Below are 19,120 nucleotides of genomic sequence, written 5' to 3'. Positions count from 1 at the left end.
AGGGTCAGAGAAAACAGACTACAGAGACAATTTTTAAGTAGAATCACATAGGTCAAGGTATTTTGGCAGGGCAATACTTGTTCTCTTCTGCTTGTGAATTAAAGAAGGATATTGGATTCATTTTGTTGATTATTAATACTAGGTTCATACTGATTCAATGACAACTACAAATATCGGGTCCATCTACAGTATGTTTGAATCTGCATTGTAGAGAGTATCCAGAATTCTGACGTGTTGTTCAATGTTGTTCCAAATGTTTTGAATGCAGGCATTATACTATATCACAAAAGAAATGATATATGTAATACACTGTCAGATTATTGTAATGTGTTTTTGTGTCTGACTCTCCTGCTTTTGAAGATCATGGTGTAACTAATTGGAATGTCAATTAATACCCTTTCATTTGGAGACTATAAGAATGAACAAAAACAAAACCACACAGACCTCTATAGGTTTTGTGGATTGATCATGAATTGAGGTCACTGAATAAGAACAAAAACATTTTCTTTGTTATGTAACTGAATCAGACGATCACTAGGTCTGTCTTATGATCCTGTGAAAGAGGAAGTCACTACGTCCCTTTAAAAATACTTAGAAAATTCATCATTCCTAAAGAGTAACAGACTAATATTTTGTTCCAGTTTGATTTTAGTTCTTGCATGTTCCTAAACATGTGTTCGGCGTATGTTGTTACTTCATTTTTTTTACTGTTGCACTAATAAAAGATATGGGTCCTGAAGTTTTGGTTTGATTTAAGAAAATTGCAAATTGGCAGAAGCAATTGATTGATTTTGCCAAGTATCACACAGCTAAATAAATTGTCTTATGATGGCATGATACCAGAATGGTGGTAAAGAGTTCACTGAGATATACAGTACTGTATGCTGTATCACATTTGTCTTTGGTTGTCTTCCTTAACGTATCGTATCTTATCCAAATATCTTAAAGGAGGCCTTCTTCGTGGTCATATTTGTCTCCAGGGATTTTGAGCTAGTAGTTCCAGTATTTCCTACGCCCAAAGATGATTTTCACTTTGAGGTCTGCCCATTGTCAGTTTTGTCAATGATACAGAATACTCTTGCTTGAGTACTAACACATCTGTTTCTATCCTCTTTTTTGCAACAGACTCAATGTGTTGAAGAATACACGCTGGGCATAAAAAAACCTCATCATTTTACTTACAGTATGCATTCATCATCCATTTTCTAAGTGCTTTTTCCAATTCAGGCATGTGGAGAACCCAGAGCCTATCTGAGCAAAGCAGTGACCACCAGGCATCGTACACCCTGATGGGCAGACAGACACAGACATGCACACACTCACACCAGGACCAGTTTTCCCAGGAGCTAATTAACCTGCCAGCATGACTTTTGACTGTGGGAGGAAACTGGAGCCCCCTGAGGAAACACAGGGAGAATGTATAGCCAAGATCTGCCATTGAACCCAGGGGTCCAGAACTGTGACACAGTAATGCTAACCACTGTGCCTCCATTCCACCCCTTATGCAGTGAAAACTGATTACATGGATATTAAGGAAACGTTTTAGCATTATTTTGTTTAACTGATCATTCCTTTCCGACTGTAATACACTTCAGTGATTCTGACTGTTGAAAAAGCACTACGTGACCACAGTTGCTGATAAGGAGTTGATGTGGAGGTGGTTTAACCTTTTGAATGCCAAGCCTGGTGCAAATGAAGAAAGAGTTAACAGAGAAAAGGACCAATATGCTCCATGTTTTACAACAGAATCACTGAAGTGTATTACAGTCAGTAAGGAATGATCAATTAAATTGCTGCCACCAGCTATATCACCCTGCAACTCACAACTGGCAATTCACTGAAGCTCAGCAGGCGTGAGCCTGGCCAGTACCTGGATGGGAGACCTTTTGGGAAAAACTAAGGTTGCTGCTGGATGAGGTGTTAGTAGACCAGCAGGGGGCGCTCACCCCCTGGTATGTGTGGGTCCTAATGCCCCAGTATAGTGATAGGGACACTATACTGTAAAAAGGCGCCGTCCTTCGGATGAGAAATGAAACTGAGTTCCTGACTCTCTGTGGTCATTAAAAATCCCTACCAGCAGTGGAGCCAACGTCTTGCTGAAGCAGGTTGTAGTCCACCCACAAGAACATCAGTGAATATAGCACAGATGTGTAGAACAATTTGTTAATTATTGTGTTTCACTAATCAAGGGAGGGGGAAGTCGAAGTGTGATGGTCTGGACAGGTGTAGTCACTATTCAGCTTATTATTGATAGTAATCTAAATGCATGGCACTGTACTGAGCAAGTCCTGGGACCTCACTAAACAGACCTTCCCATGGGTACGTACTGATATCACAACATTCCAGCATGACAATGCACTTATAGTACATACAGTACCTTCAGCTGCTTGTATCACAACATTTTTCTCATGAACTGGAAATGTGACAGTTATGTCTTGGAGCCCTATTTGTTGTCACGATCGTTACTCCTCCTCTTAAGGGCGCTCCAGCCCTTCCTTGTTTTGTCCCATTCCCCACACCTGTTCGTTATTCCAGCCCCTCTTTAGTTCCACCTTTAAAGCCAGACGCAGGTGTTTGCCCAGCGCTTCTCATTGAATCCCATTTCGTGAGAGCCCGGGGTCCTGCCGCGTCTGGCTCCGTTATGGTTTTAGTTTCCTGTTCCTGATTCCCTGTCCCACCGGTCCCGACCCGGTTCTGGTTTTTAATTACTTTGGATGGATCCCCTGGTCTTGGACTCTGCCTCCCATTTTGGATTTCCCTTTTGGATTTATGCTTGGATTGTTTGCCTGGACTCACTTCCCCTGGACACCTGCTCACCTCGGACACGCCCCCCTGTCTCCTGACCCACTCCTGCATGATATTTTTCCCTATTGTTTCTTCACCTTCCGGATCGTGTCGTCCGCATAGGGCCTGGTAAGAACTGTTCCTGACATTTGTCAGACGTTAGTCCTATTGAACATTTGTGAACACCAGTGGCCTGACATACTGTATACACACACACATATGTCCAGACTCTATGAAAGACACAGGATGGAATCCCACAAGGCAGCGTCTAGAACCTGGTGCAAGGAGTGTATCACAGTGTGGGCACAGGCTCCTAGCCAGTGACCTTCACAGTGACCCCCTCTTGAGCATTCCAGTATCATGAAATTACCAATGTCATGTCTGTCAGTGTTGCACAAAAGTTAGCTTTTTCCTGTTAACAGCTTTCTGAATTTGTCGCAGGCTGTTGCTCAGTATAAATTAAATGGATCACAATTATTTTCCTGAAATTCGAAGTATGCAAAAACATAGGTAATTTGTACGTATTCAAACATAAAGTTGAATGTGAATATAATAAGCTACTCTGCTAACTGGTAATAAGATGACACGTCGATGTACAATAATCTACAGAATGCAGACTGGACCAGATGTGCGATTCCCTTTGCTAGGAATATCAGATTTATAAAATAAGCAAAGCAGAAATGGTCTAAGAACATGCAATATCTAGTTAAATCTGCATGTATATCATTCGGAGATTCAAATAACACAAGACATTTTCATTCATTTGATACCTTCGCCTTCAAATTACTTTGTCATAACCAGGCACTTATTTCACAGAGTGACTGCTCTAATAACACAGTCTGACACTTTTGAGGACAGAATGAAATTTAAGCTGTATCAACTGTGACTGTGTTAATGTGTGACTTAATCCATCATCCACGATCTCAAGGGAGAATTGAAGCCTCAGCTCTCTTTTCAAGCAAGTTAAATCAGGGTTTAAAATATTAGATAAAACCAGCTTAAATGAGCAAACGTAATTAGGGCAGGCTACTTCTTAAGCTTCTTATTTGGCAACTTCAGTTTCTCAGATATTCTGGAAATAATGTTTTATAAGTGAAACTATTTGAGATTATCTTTGATATAAGTAGAAATAGAACTGGACTTTAAGACTGTACATATTATGTAAGACTAATGTTAGAGAATTAGTAAAAAAAGATGTACAGGTACAGTATACAGTATGTATTAACTGAATTCAAAATAAAATAATACTTTGGAAAATATAAAATGTGGATATAAGTACAGTTGTCAATATGGCCAGACACTCTCTCTTAGATTTTTAATTAGCCCTCTTTTTTTTCGTATTCTGTCAGTCCATTTTCCATATATGGTATAATTTCATATCTGGTGTTTCTTTTTTTCATGCAAAACAAGACATTTGTTCAAGAAAAGAAAACTGCGTCTAGTATTATTAATGGCAGAAGGTGAAACATTCATCTATTCTTAAATTAAAAAAATATACACTGTGTTTACTGTACAAACAATGGGAGAGTTTTTTAACAGCTGTACCTAAATAACTGTTCCTGTAATTAAATATTCACACTGCGTTCTGTATTGAATTTTGAGTGGTTTCTAAGTGATTTGAGTGACAACTTGCGTGATTCAGGTGTTTGCTCAGAGCACATGTTGAAGCCTACAGACCAGACATCGCTGGTTCGAACCTGGGCCAGTTACCAGCAGGATCTGAGACTCCCCATGCAGTGTGGGGCCACTGCATGGCCATTAGTGAGGCAGACCGCTCTCAGATTTTGGCCAAACAGTACCTCTTGTGACCTGCCAGGCATCTGCACACTTGCAGTGATGTGAGTGATGTGCACTGTGGACACTGCAGCATGATAAAACATGAATGACTCTCATTATCACTGTGTTGCAGGAGCATGTGTGCAGCCTTATTCTCTCAATGCAGTACAGCAATTGCAGTAATAAAGGAGAGCCTTAAACTCATAGTGATTCCAAGCTGGCTGGATACATCATAAAAAGACAATTATTGGTAATTTCACTTTTGGTAGAAATAAAACATACCGAAGTCAATATTATACTGTCTGCAATATCTGGCACTGAGGTGTTGCTTACAAAAGCTGGGGTTTTAGTTTTATAAAATGAAATATTTTTAAAGCCATTGTTGAAAGAAAAAACTGTGAAACATTTAAAAAATAAGACAGAAACAAAATAAAATTTTTGAAAGTGGTTAAAGGACTGATTCCCTGCACATGCTACATCATAATATAAACTTGCTTGGCTCTCGAGCACATTAAGAATTTGAAAAATGTATATGGGAAACATTCAACAGAAAAGATGTAGAAGCTTCTATGTTATGGAATGAGTGGCTTAAATAAAAATGCCTAAACTTAATGAACTAAATTCCTTGCAGAGGACAGGCAAATCCTACATAACCATAGGTTGGGTGCTACCTGGAATAACTGATTCACATGTTGTAATTCTAAATATCTTCAATCTTCAATCAATATCTTGATCAATTTTATTTAATGGTTAAACATTTGATCACATTTCCATGCTTTCCAGGATTCATGTATCAGGAGACAGGATGCTTAAAAAAATTAAATTTTGAATGAATCTTCAGTTTGAATGCTTATTGTGCTCATTGTACACAGCACTAAGCATGCTATATATTTCAATCCATGGCTATGCTATACTGCATATTGAAATGGTCTAACCATTTCAGTTACTCTCCACTGTCTTATTTAGTTTGTAAAATAGATAAAAATATATGTATTACTAAAACAGAGAAACAATTAATTTTATAAGAAAAAGCCGCCCCAGTATGGAAACCATAAAATAAAACAAACAGAAGACTGAGCTACTATTTTACTTTTCTTATAATCAAATAATATTTGGTTAATTATAATCAAATGCTAATATTCCACATAATATTGTTATTTCTCTATTTTAATAGTACCTATTTACTTTTTTGGTGTCAAGTAGTAAAAGGAAATCTGCACCTCACAAGTTATGTACAAACTTTTTCATCTTAATGTGAAGCACAGGACCATATACTGTATATGTTGGCTTTATGTTTAAGTGAAACTTGTGTCATTCTTAGTAATAAAAAACAGCAGTATTAACAAATGCTGTAGGTTGGTGAATGGAACTGTAATATAATATTACACATATACTGTATAAATAAATACACATACCAGGTTCTGCTGACACAGCCAGTAAAACTGCTGGAATTTCTGAGACATAAGGAGCTGAGCACTGCCTACGGCACTCCGGATTTTACCTAGGACTGAAAGAGAACACAATATTGAGAGAGATGGAGAAAGCTTGGTATTTCAATATAGTATTTGAATACTTCTGTCAGTAAAATCCCCAGTTAGATGAAACCATCCGATTTGTACGATCATAATTTGATGCCTTCAACATTTTTGTCCTTGTGATCATATTATGCGTTCCCAGACCTCTGAATCTATTTTTAATGATGTTTTCATAGCCTTTTCATTACTGTATCCAGATTTAGATTTTTTGGTAGAATTTCTTATTCGCTTGAGTCTAATTGGCCTCCAGAATGAGTAACTTTCCCTACTGGATGTTTATAGTTGTGGGCGATTAAAAAACAAAAAATAAAAAGCTGAACCCAGGCACTAAGCTCTGGCACGTGAACTCACTGTCCTCTGAGAGATCGTTCTCCTCGGCCTCCCTCTCCATCTCCTTGCACCAGCCCTCCATCCTCTTGGTCTCGGCGTGTAGCAACTGCATAAACCAGCTGCCATCCCGCCGACAAGGTGACATCCGGCCTGTTTCGCCCACCTCGTGAGCAGCCTCCACCAGCCACGGCTCCGGCTGTGGGCTGGGGGGCTCGATGGGCGTCCGATAGTCCTCTCTGTAGCTGAAAAGGCCCTGCGTTCGTACAGTCCGTACAGCACCGTATTGTGTAGGTGTGCTGGGTTCAGAATGGCGCTGAAACGACCCCCCAAACTGAAGCCCCTTATCCTCCATGGTGACGGGGAATCCCTCCAGTTCCAGGTCGGCCTGGACAGCAGCGGTGACACTGTTGGAACGCTTAAATCTTCCGTGTCTGAAAACAGACGGAAACATTTGGAAGAGGATGGAAGAGGGACCTGTGCTTTCCTCACTTCCTTCAACTAAACCTTTTTTATTATATTAATATAAATGTATAATATCATTTATTTTATATATTATATTCAGTGGTAACAATACAATAATTCAGGTGGGTAGCTGCGTCAGCATGCGTAGGCTGCAAAGGAACAAGTAATAGGTTTATTCCATGCTGGAAAGAGACGAAAGAAAACACAACGTTTCGGCTGTGGAGCTCGCACCCCAAGAAGGCTCCACAGCCGAAATGTTGTGTTTTCTTTCGTCTCTTTCCAGCATGAAATAAACCTATTACTTGTTCCTTTGCAACAATACAATAATGTCTGACATGTCTCTACAATGAAATCCATCCATTTTCTAACCTCTTCTTTCAATTTACAATCCATGAAGAAATATTATATATATGTTATCATATAAACGCATTTCCACAATTAAAAAAAACATAAATATACAAATCAAACAACTTGTTAAATCAATTAATTCATTTAATTTTGGGTTTGTTCATCATTATAAATTGATAGCTCAATTAGGCAATTAAGCACAGCTTGTATGAAAACTTGCAGGTGTGTGGGACTCGAGGACGAGGGCTGGGAACCCCTGTGCTAGCCTGCAGGTGATATCCAAGAAGGTTTAATTATCAGAGTGCTCTCTTCTATTCTATTTTTGGATGCAGTGATATATCTGTTTGCACTAGGATTTACAAGCTGTTCATGTAATCAGACTGAGGAGAACTACACCTGCTTGTTATTGAACAGTTTGATCAAACTGAGCATGCTTTAAATTAAAATCAATCAGGAACATAATAGAAATGCCGGCACTGAGATGTGTAATTTGAAAGTGTGACCCTCTTGGAATTTAAATATGTCAGCGACGAAAACAAGCCAGGGGACACTGTTCAGTTTATTGTAAAGAAAATGATACCTTATGCTAATATATCTAAAGAAAGTGTTTTGAAAATATCAGCTAATATAGCTGATGTATTGCAATATTTGTATACCTACTGTATGCAACACGTCTAACAGAACTGGTAGCCACTGTTTGTCTTTTCTTTAATTTCATTATAATAATTCTTGTCTAGCAGAAATTAATGTAACTCTGTGAGAAGAAAAAGTGTGCAAGTTTTTTTGGAAATTGGTGCATTTCAAACTTTCCTCACATTTTTCTCACTAAAACGTTTCTGGGCTGTTCAAAAACAAGTGTCTGTTTCCCTCAAGCCAGATCAGGCATGATGCCCCCACTAGAGACAGATTTCTACACATTCACCAAGAACAGGCTTTTATCAAAACCGTGTTTAAATAAAACAATTAGGTCATTTGCTGGGAACATGACTGATTCTGCACTTGACCTACCGCTTCTCATCTTCCACTTGCACTCCGACAGAATGATATTCCCGAAGGCCTCTGCTTTCAGATTCCGAATCAGTTGCTGTTTCCACCTGATACAACACAAAGCCACATTAAAGACTGGCGGATGGGAGAAAAGGACCCGAAGACCTTTTTTTCTGAAATCCCAGATTCAGCGTTACTTAAAACAAGCGGAAAGATGAACAACAGCAATGTTAAAAAAACAAAATAGTTTAACAATTACTGATAGGATTGTGTTTCAGGGTTTTGCAGAAAAGGATAAATGAAAAGAAATGTAGGCCATACTGTATGGTTTACAGTGCAGAACAACAGTATAATGTATGTCATACTACCACCAATTATAATAATAACAATTTAATTTCTTTAGTGTATTTCAAGAAAATTTCTAAATAATATATGTGTGCTTGTAAATAATATATGTGCAAGCATATGCACAAAGCTTATAATTCCATTAAGGTGTTTCACCTCCAAAACTGATGGTCAGAATAATAAATTACTTTGCATGCTACTCATCTTCATGCTTCCCCAGTTAATTTGTAGTAAGCATGCATCACTCAGTGCACCACAAACACAAGCCTGGGTAATGCAATGTTTTGCTGATTGCTTGAATAGTTTGTTGTACTGTTCTTGCATTTTTATTCACACGTACATTCGGAGTTTGGATATTCCTAAGTTTCAGACAGCGTATATTTGAAGTTCTGTACAGTGCCCTGTCTTAATAATTAATTTAATTAAGCTGAAATGCACTGAGTCATAAAGATCAATCTTAAATGAAAAATTAGTGTCATTAAGAATTTGGTGCATAACAAACCCAGACTCGAAATATTCCTTGTAAGTATTATTCATTATTGCTTACATCGTGTTAGAAAATAAAAAGTATTTTATGAATATTGTTATTAGATTATGATGACAAAAAGCTGATTGGGTGTTTTTTGTTGCTTTTTCACAAAATTATTTTGTGAGGTCAAGAGACTCCTTGGGCAAATGCTGAAAGCAATTTTGATGTGAAGAGGGCACTGCAGGATTTTGGTCTGGGTTTGTCCTGAAAGTCAGTGATCCCAATCAAATTGCCACCAGTGCTAAACAAGAGCTTTATGAGCCAGTTACATCTGTATGCCTCATGCAATATTCCATGCATGACTCATTTTATGAGGCTCTCTGTTTCCTCTGAGCAATAAATACTCAGTAGTCCCCTTGATTACTCCCCACCAATTACTTACAATTATGACACAGAAAATCTCTCTTTTTAAAGTGAGAATATTTTCAGAAACATGTATACTAGATATAAGTTAAAAATGGGTAACATTTCCTACTTCAGTGTAATGTACAGTGATAATTCTGAGAATCTTTAAAGATTTTCTTTAGCATCCTACATTGAAGAAGCTGAAGTGAATAATGACAATTTGGGAGAGGAAAAATACTTTTAATAAATATAAAAAAGGTTCAATCTCAATTAACAATTGTTTTCTTTGTTTCTATGTCTACGACTGCTTTTTTTTTTCTTCAAATCCCTAGACAAACATTTACGGAAATAATTCAGGTGGGTAGCTGCGTCAGCATGCGTAGGCTGCAAAGGAACAAGTAATAGGTTTATTCCATGCTGAAAAGAGAAGAACGAAAACACAACGTTTCGGCTGTGGAGCCTTCTTCAGGTGTCAAGGCTCCACCACCGAAAACGTTGTATTTTTTTTCTTCCTTTCATTTATGGAAATAAACTATATATAATTTTAAAAGAAATGAAAATAATCCTAGACGAAAATACAGTCGTTATTTGACCTACCAGTATAGTTTTGGATTGTGGGAGGAAACCCACATGAACAAGAAGAGACCCTATAGACTCACCACAGATAGCACGCCAGGTCTGGAATTGAACCCAGGGCCCCAGCACTGAAAGGCAGCATGCTAACTACAATATCTTTTAATTTTAAAATACGACAGGGTCAATATCTACAATGTCATGACAGCAGTTTTCTATTTTGCTTTTGAATGCTTTAAACAAACACTGCTTGCAGTACATAAAATTAAAGTGGCAGTACAGCAGAGAAGCTTAAGGTACAAATCTGTGAAGGTTCACATGTTAAATCAAGAGATTCTCCTCCTGAGTAAACAGGTCTTTAAACATGAATGGTTATCTCTGAAGGGGTTTCACAGTTACCTGACACATTTTAGCTGTCATAGTTGTTTTGTGTGTCTGTGTATACTGTAAACAATGATGAAATGCTTGGTTTGTTCACAAAGACAGGTCTGCCATAGCAGCTGGGCAAACTGTGAACCTCAGCTGTTTTTAACATTCATAGTATTCATAATTTAGAAATATAACCCATACTAGTCATTGATAATTTTCTTCAAACTTCAAAATAAACAGTACAGTTGGGACAACAAACTAAAATTAATCAATTTAATTTCTTGATTTATACAGCAATTCCATCACAAACAATTCCAAAGTGTTTTTTATATAGGTGTGGGCCCATTTCATATACTGTACCACCTCTAGAGCAGTCATTATGTGCACCAGCCCCACTGATATTTTTATTCACATTTGATTTGAGGAGGATATTTGGGAAGCTCAGACTGTGAAAGCCCAAAGTTCAGTTTAACTAGGACACTGCAGTTAAGACTCTTACTCTTATGAACAGCGCCTTTGGATCTGTAATGTTCGAGTCGTCAGAACTTGTATTTTATGTGTCCACTAAAGGGTGGCACCTTGTATAGTACTGTGTCCCTGGTGTCACCATAAGGGGCATTCCCTTTGAAAGTCTGGGCTAGAAGTCAGAGCGCCACCTACTGGCCCACTAACACCACTTACACCTGCAGCTTGGTCTTCCTTGCAATTCTAAAACTGACCAAGTCCACCATTACTTAGCTTCTGATTCATCTAGTAAATGTGTATCCACACCTAAGGCACAGTTCTGTCAAGGCATGTTTTGCCAGACCATTTGGACTCCTAACCTGCATGTCTAACAACCCTAACAAACCCGCATGTCTGCTTTCCTTTTCTGCCTAAACAAATTGCCTAAAAATACATCAGCCGAGCTACAGTACAGTACATCAACAAGAAATGTCTTTCAAACACAGATATAAAAATGAAGAGTCTCCAGGAGTCAAGGAGGTACTTGAGCTTGTAAAATAATAGGATATGTTACTCTGTCTTAAGGGGACTGAGGTCTATTTTTTCCTTTTCCTGATTTACGTGTAGTAAAAACGTTAATTAATTTTATTTCAAAGTCTCATCTGTCTCTGCACTGGCAATTTCTTCCAGGGCATATAAACTTGAAAACAAAATAAATCTCCATCAGGACTTACAGTAAAATTAGTTTTAAATAGTGAAAAGTAATAATAATCATCATGGAGCAAAAATAAAATAGAAAAGAAGATGGTTAACCATCTATAATAATACAATGTTCGAATAACAGGAATTAAAAGCAAACCTTGAGGTCACCTAGCCTCCACATTTTGGGCCACACATCATTATTTACAGATTTAATAAATGTAGTATTTTTATTATTTAACTTTCAAGCTAAATGAAACAAAAAAAAAACTTTTTAGTGTATTTTTGCTAAATGCAATTGCAAGTAAAGAGCAAGAAACAGAATTTTACTTATCCAATTAAAACATTGAGCGTTATAGAACACTTATAGAAAAGCTGTCAAAGTAATGTTTGCTATAACAATGTGGATCTAACAGAACGTGTGTAGCTTACCATATAAACAAATAACTGCTACTGTATATGTATATTGTTTTCTGAAGTACTTTTACATGTACATATTTGTATTGTAAACGATACTGAGGGTGAGCTTAGTGACTTACTCAGAATTGATGTTCACTGGGTGGACAGTTTTCAATCTTTTCTAATGCGCCCTTTGACAGGGTTCTTACCGAATTGCCCAGAGTCAGCACCAAAATCTAGGCACATCCCAACCCCATCTTGCAGCAGATGGATTTTATCAATTCATTTCCATTTTGCTGGAGCCCAGACTGACAAATCCCAACACTACCCCTTCAGCGCTTGTGCATACTGTGTCTTGAGGAGATAGACCCAAGCTCAAACCTGCACCCATTAACTGATTTTGATGTGTTTTTAGTCCATTGTATATTTTACAAGACAAAAGTAGAAAATTGGAAATTGGAATAGCTATAAATGCTATTGTCCATAAATACATTTTAATTGATTACTGGATTTGCAAAAAAAATAATCAGTTCGACTGTTATTCTCCAAAAAAGGAGAGAAGTTATACAGTATATGTGATATAAAGAGCTCCAGATTTTCCTTATTTAAAAAATAAAATGTTTTACTCATTCTTGTTACCACTTTGATGCATAATAATTAAGGGGTAATTGAGACTTTACAGAACTTTACAAAACCATTATCTGCTGTTAAACCTTAGTAGAAAAAAGTCCCAAAGCATCCAAACACTATAGCTAGTATGATGACTGAGAAAATAGTTCTCATGTCCAACTGTTTTCTCACGACTGAGAAAAAAGTTGGACAGCAAAAAAACTGCAGAGAGGACTTAACAGATAATGGTGTTTGTAATAATAGTGTGCAACTGATATAATACAGAAAAGGCAGGTGCTAATTCACCATATTTACTACTGCGGCAGGCATTTAAAGAAAGCAGGCTGGTGTGTGATGGACACATTAATCCATGCTGTGCTGGCAGATACTGCAGCTTTTCTGCTGCACGTTCTGTGGAGCCATGTCTTCATGAGGTGAATTCTAATTAATGCTGGGAACCCATGGGTTATGTGTGGGATTACTGGAGCCAGCGATGCCGAATGGCTCATTCCAGGCTATTTAAAGAAATAGATCCAGCACAAAACAGATGTTAATGACAGGTTACCTGAATCCCTATGGAGGACCGCCGGCTCTTCAGATATTCCTCAGCTTTGGACACCAGGACGGCCTTGTCGCAGGTGATGACAGATGTGTGGCTATCGGTGGACGCATGGCGTTTGCCAGCTGCTGTTTCCATGGCGAGGGTGACGGCTTTGGTGCTGTCGAGGCTGTCTGTGGAGTTGTACAGTCCCCTGCCATCCTGGGGCCACAGACCTCCCCGTGGGAGCCTGCTGTCGTGGTAGGCGTCTTGCGTGGATTCGGTGCTGCTTTGCGCCGTAACCGAGATGAGGGGCTTGGAAGTTGTCCTGGGTGGGACAGGTGGAGGTGTCTTTTTGTAGCTGGGAGTGTACGTCACAGCTGGGGGATCAGAGAACACAAATTGAGAAACACGCCCGGTGACCAAAATATATGTCAAACAGACACTGTAAATAAGAATATGTGTCTACAGTATCTGAGAATGATGGCTGGTGGGATTTGAACAAAGTAATATCATTATGAAGTCATGATGTAAATAAAGGTTTTTTATACTGCTTTAAAACATTGACTTTCGTGGCAAAATAATACGAATGTCTTATCTCTGAACTATGAGATGAATAAATACAAGTTGTTTGAATATTGTGAATATTTGTACATTTTTGGGGTATTTTGATGAAAAATATATTAATGAAAAGTGTAAATGGGATAGTATTCTTAATCTTTAGCAGCTAATAAACTACTCATAATAATGGTATACTGTATACGCTTTATTTTAAGAATTTCAGAAGGAAAATACATATTTAGTCATCAGGATTAACAAGGGATAACAACAGCAAGTTAAAAGCGAGAATGTTAAATGGGAAAAATGGGTGACTTTCTGGGAGAGACTGACTCATTCAGTTCTAGAAATAAAGAGGTCTTAATCAGATTCATTTTGTCTTATATTAATAGTTTCTGACATAATGTCTCTATACACAATAGTTCAAAATGACGATTTGCTGCTGAATTATTTATATATGTTTTCATATACAAATATACTTATTTGTATAAGACATTATACGTGATGTTATCATCTAGTATAATTGACAAATAAATGAATCATGCAAGAAGGACACTATTATATAATATATTATATTATATAATTATATAATATATAATATGGGACTATCATGACCGCATAAGTATTCAAACCTTTTGCTGAGGCAAACCAAAATTAATTGAGGTGCACAAAACTACCTTAAGGAGCCACACAAATGGCCTCTGTCTTTGTGTAATAATATTGTTTCTCATGATACACCTATTTCTACATCACCCTTCAGACAGGTAGTGAATATCAAACAAAGTTTCAACTTTTGAATTGCTTCAATACAACTTCGATGAGGAGAATATACTGTACATAAGACTCTTGAAAGACCATGAAGACCATATCAAAGACCCATTGAGAAATGGAAGGCACCCAGACACAGATGCTGTCCAAATCAGGCTCCAAACTGAGTGCCTGGGCAAGCTGGCTTGGGTGAGGCCAACAGCAACTTTGAAAGAGTTACAGAGTTCAGTGGCCGAGATGGGAGAAAATATCCATGGGTCAACATCTCCATCTCTCCACAAAGGAGGAACTGAAAGACAATACCTCAAATCCTGCAGTTGGTTTGCAACAACGTACCTACTGTAAATGATACTTAGAGAAAAAATTGGATCTTTTTGGTCTAAATCCAAAATATTCAATCTGATCTTAAAGCAACATACAGTAGTGCATCACTCAGACACCACCTTCGCTACTGTCAAGCATTGCAGTGTTAACAGTATATTATTGTTCCGCTTCTTATCAGCAGGGACTGGGAAGCTTGTCTGGACTGATGGAAAATACAGATAGAGCAAAGTACTGGAAAGAGGAAATCTTGCTTCAGACCTAAAACTGGGGAAAATGTACCTTCCAGCAGGATAAATACCTAAAGCACAAGGTCAAAGCTACCCTGGGGAAGCTTAAGAATAAGAAAGTGAATGTGTGGCCTAGTCAAAGTCCTGACTTTATTCCTATTAAGAATCTGTGGAAAAACTAGAAACCTGTGGCCCATAAGTGATCCCTAAGCAACCTGTGAAAGCTTGAGCAAATCTACAAAGAAGAATGAGCACAAACTGCACTGTGACTGTTATTACTGACAATGTGCTACCACCAAATATTGAGTTTGCATGTCTAAATACAGTACTTATGCAATCAACACATTTAGTTTTTGTTGATATTTTCTCTAACTTATTTTACCCTTTGAAGTCTTTAATCTGAGCATTAAGGATTTTTGCTAAAGTAAATCAAAACATTAAGTTTAAGAAAATGTGTTGGTATCATTTTGTAATATCACAAAATAAGACACCATAGGAAAGGTCTAAATATTTTTGCATTTTGCAGTGAATATACAGAGTGTGCATTGTATATAATGTTTATGCAGTATAATATATTGTGATTGCTAACTTAAATGTTTCATAATGTTTATAATGGAAATAAAAAAAAATCAAAAAGCTTTGGAAAATTAGTTATTAACATTTTTAACATTTTGCCCTAAACAAAAGGCAGAGATATCGATTCCTAACTTCAAAATATTGTATACTGTAAATGATTGTAACTGTGGAAAACAAGATGCAGTTGACTCAAAGAAAAACAGAGACACCTCTTAAAGTAGTATCACACCACAGATTGGTTTGAACCCTATAGAAGAATATTCAAATTTAGGTGAGCTACTGTACTGTTCAATATGTACCAGATGGCAAGGAAGTGAAATATCATGCTTTTATCATTGCATGCTACAGTTTTCGATCAGATTTAAAAAAATTCAAAACCTATAAAATACCAAATAAGAAAGTCAAAGTCTAAAACACATCGGTGTAAAAAACTTAAATATATTACATGTGGCTGTAGATAATGGCAGAGGTTTCCACTGTGTTCCTGTAACTTTGTTTTATTTCCAATATATTTTGTACCCTAGCCTACTCTAATATTTTACTTTATTTCTCTCTGCAATATTTATTTTCTAAGAAAGTCTTATCTATATAGTAAAATTACAGCTCTAGAGACGATATAATTTTACACCATCATTCACCATGCTGTCATCTATGAGTGAAAAGTGAAAGAGCTTTAACAGCAATTATATCTGCACATACTTAAGTACAGTATTTATAAATATAAATATAAACCACAGTACCGAACTGCACAATCACACGAATGAATTATGAGCACCAACTCTTTCAGATATTTCAGATAATCTAAAGCACAAATTATGAACCTGTTCAGATGCTATGCTGTTTTTTTGACCTTTAACTGTAGGATTTTAATGGATCTAGTGGAAGGCGACTGAAGTTGACCTTTTGTTCTGGTGTTTGAAGCAAAATGGGTCATATTTTTCATTTGTCTAACACTGAAGTTTATGAGCAAGTGTTGATTCATCAAATATATTAACTTCAATTTCAGTTTCCAGTCCTGCGGATTTACAATCCTGTTGCAGATTGACCATGTAATAGCACTGAATGGATCCGTATTGGGTGCTTAGGACCCATGGGTTGTGGACTGGGCAACTCTTAAGAGCATTTTTGAAGGCCTTTGCCATGTGTTGGCTTAAGTTTTGCTTAATCGAAAGGAACAGATGCGAACTCTAATTGCCAGCCTACCACAGCTTGGCCAGAATTTGCAAAGGATCCAGGACCAATGACTGTCCAGATTAACTGCCCCACTAATCACATCCTGCAGAAGATAATGACAACTAGATCCATTAGAACTGGTAGGTTTTGGGTGAGGTGCTTCAAGTGTGCTCGTGGGCAAGGTCACTATGATTAATCCGGTACAATTTCCTGTTGTATAAACAGACACAAATGTATTATGCTTTGGGTACAATTGCCAGCCAAATTAAGTTATATACAGTGGCATTATTGTATTTAACAATTGGCTGGAAATAACTTTATATGTCAATCTCATCTGCTGCTCATTACCCAGTAGTTAAAACTGTCACCAGTTCCAGCAGCATTTCTCTAGATTTAGAACAGCCTCCATTGTAGTCTATGCCTGGGATAAGCTCTCCCACAAAGTGAAAGAGAGGGTGTATATACATTTCTGTAGTACAAGAGCAATACTGTATGTTTTTTATTTTACTAGTTCTCAGTCATGTATATGGAGCCCAGAGTGATATACAGTATACAGTACTTTCTACAGTACATAGCTCTAGTCTGTGTTGAACCAGCATGTACTTTATAGAAAACAGCTGGCACAAACATGTCATTGACGTATTAATGAATAATACTGTTGAAAATAAGTATGACTGTCACAAACATCTGAGAGGAGGAACTGTACTATTTCACAAGACGTATAGATAGTGCACTTCTTTCCATCAACATCGCACCAACAAAAGAGCAAGAACATATACAGTATTTTTAAGGATCCATACAGTATCTCTTTAAACAAACCCAGAAGCTTGCTTGAAAGAAGACTGCGTTTAAATTTAGCTAGGGATCTCGCCCAATGGGTAGCTCTCCTTGGAGTCATGAAGCTCAGCGGTGGCCAAATCTCTAAGGTGGGTGGTGAGTGTGTGATGCCCCCTGAGATGGCAGAAGGAACGGAGGAGGCCTAACAAACTGCAGAAGCAATTAAGACTTTAAGGAAGAATTACAGTAAATGACTGACCAGAAGGGAACTTTGTTGCACAACCTACAGTAAACCAAGGCAAAGTTTAGCGTGACATTAAACATACTGGTACCAATAAGGTGAATTTGTATATATTTGTATCCACTTTGTACAGAATTTTATTTTTTTCAATGAGTATTTAATGTACAGTATACTCTCTCAGGATTTGATAAGGTAACATTGTTAAAGGCGATATTCTCTTTTTTTCTTTTTCTGTATGTGTTTTCCAGAGACCAAAAAGGAACCTTCTTAATTTCTGACAGCCTGTTCTAAACAGTCACTGTGATTTGCTCATGCATTATTGTTAGTCTTTCAGTCCTGAATCTGATGAACGCACATGTGAACCTTCACCATTCTAATTGCAGAATCCTGGTTGCAGAGTTTTCAACAAACCATAGTTTGACAAACCATAAGGCAGAGTCTTCCTCAAAACCTACAGTACATTAAAGACTAACATAACATTTAATTCATTGCCTTGTCAGAATTCTGAAATTAAATAGTAATTGCAACCTAGCCTTTAAACACATTTTGATTTGGCTAATTATTTGCTGAGAGGGCTGTCAGTGTTCCACTTGTGGAAATAAATTTCTTAAAACTGTGAATTCTACCAGAAATTAAGAAAATGTAAAGATACAAACATCTTTTTCATAGGGTGTTCTGACACATGAAGAAGCCTCATCGAAAAATTAAATAACTATCGGCCTTTTATTTTAAATATGATATTTTTAGATCAAATTATATTTTACTACTCTTAGTAACTTCCGAAAGTTTGACCTGATCTATGAAACCGCGCTGGGATCTCACTGCATAGAATATTTGTAAGAAAGATTTCAAAAATATCATATAAATGTCTTAACATATTGTATTTCAGGGTTTTCAATCAAGAATTCCATGCTGTCTCCCAGGCAACAACATGCACATTTGTTTTGGTGGTAAAATTGTGTTTTCCCAAAGTAGTAATAATAATGTTGAATTTCAAGTGCCTCTGTGCAAAGAGACAATGCCCTTTAAAAGACTCTCTGTACCTCAAAAAGGGCATTCATAAAACACTTAAAGATCAAACATTTGACCGTGTATATAAGAATATACTGGCAATGAACGTAGGTGTTTTTGAACAGTCATTTACTTTAATCACTACAGTATGTGAATAATAACTCTATGACCAAAAGGATGTTTTATTTCTACATTTAAAATATTTACATTTAAGATGAAGTTAAAGACCTCTAATATTGTATTGAATTTGGCAGGGGGAAAAAGTTGGTGACTCGCTCCAGAGTTTTTTAAGATAAAAATGGCTTACTCGTGATACTGTAAATTCTTTTGATTTTTATTTAAGATCTGTATCCAGTGATGTGCATTCCATTGGGAACTACTATTAGCAAAAGT

General features: G+C 37.2%; 1 protein-coding gene across 2 annotated transcripts in view; it reads right to left on the bottom strand.

Moving 5' to 3' along the window:
* dlgap2a (discs, large (Drosophila) homolog-associated protein 2a) overlaps positions 1–19,120 on the bottom strand; it is a 416,982-nt gene that overhangs the window by 19,279 nt on the left and 378,583 nt on the right. For both annotated transcript variants that reach the window (XM_088626474.1, XM_088626475.1), the window contains 4 exons: positions 13,100–13,452; positions 8,244–8,329; positions 6,447–6,856; positions 5,976–6,067 (listed from right to left, as the gene is read on the bottom strand). In XM_088626474.1, the coding sequence (XP_088482600.1) occupies positions 5,976–6,067; positions 6,447–6,856; positions 8,244–8,329; positions 13,100–13,452 (941 nt within the window). The remainder of the gene's footprint in view (positions 1–5,975; positions 6,068–6,446; positions 6,857–8,243; positions 8,330–13,099; positions 13,453–19,120) is intronic.

The sequence above is a fragment of the Lepisosteus platostomus genome, chromosome 3, assembly GCF_059453375.1.
Source record: "Lepisosteus platostomus isolate fLepPlt1 chromosome 3, fLepPlt1.hap1, whole genome shotgun sequence".
NCBI classification, from domain to species: Eukaryota; Metazoa; Chordata; class Actinopteri; order Semionotiformes; family Lepisosteidae; genus Lepisosteus; species Lepisosteus platostomus.
The sequence above is the reverse complement of the archived record's forward strand: the minus strand, read 5'-3'. Positions and strand labels throughout refer to the sequence as shown.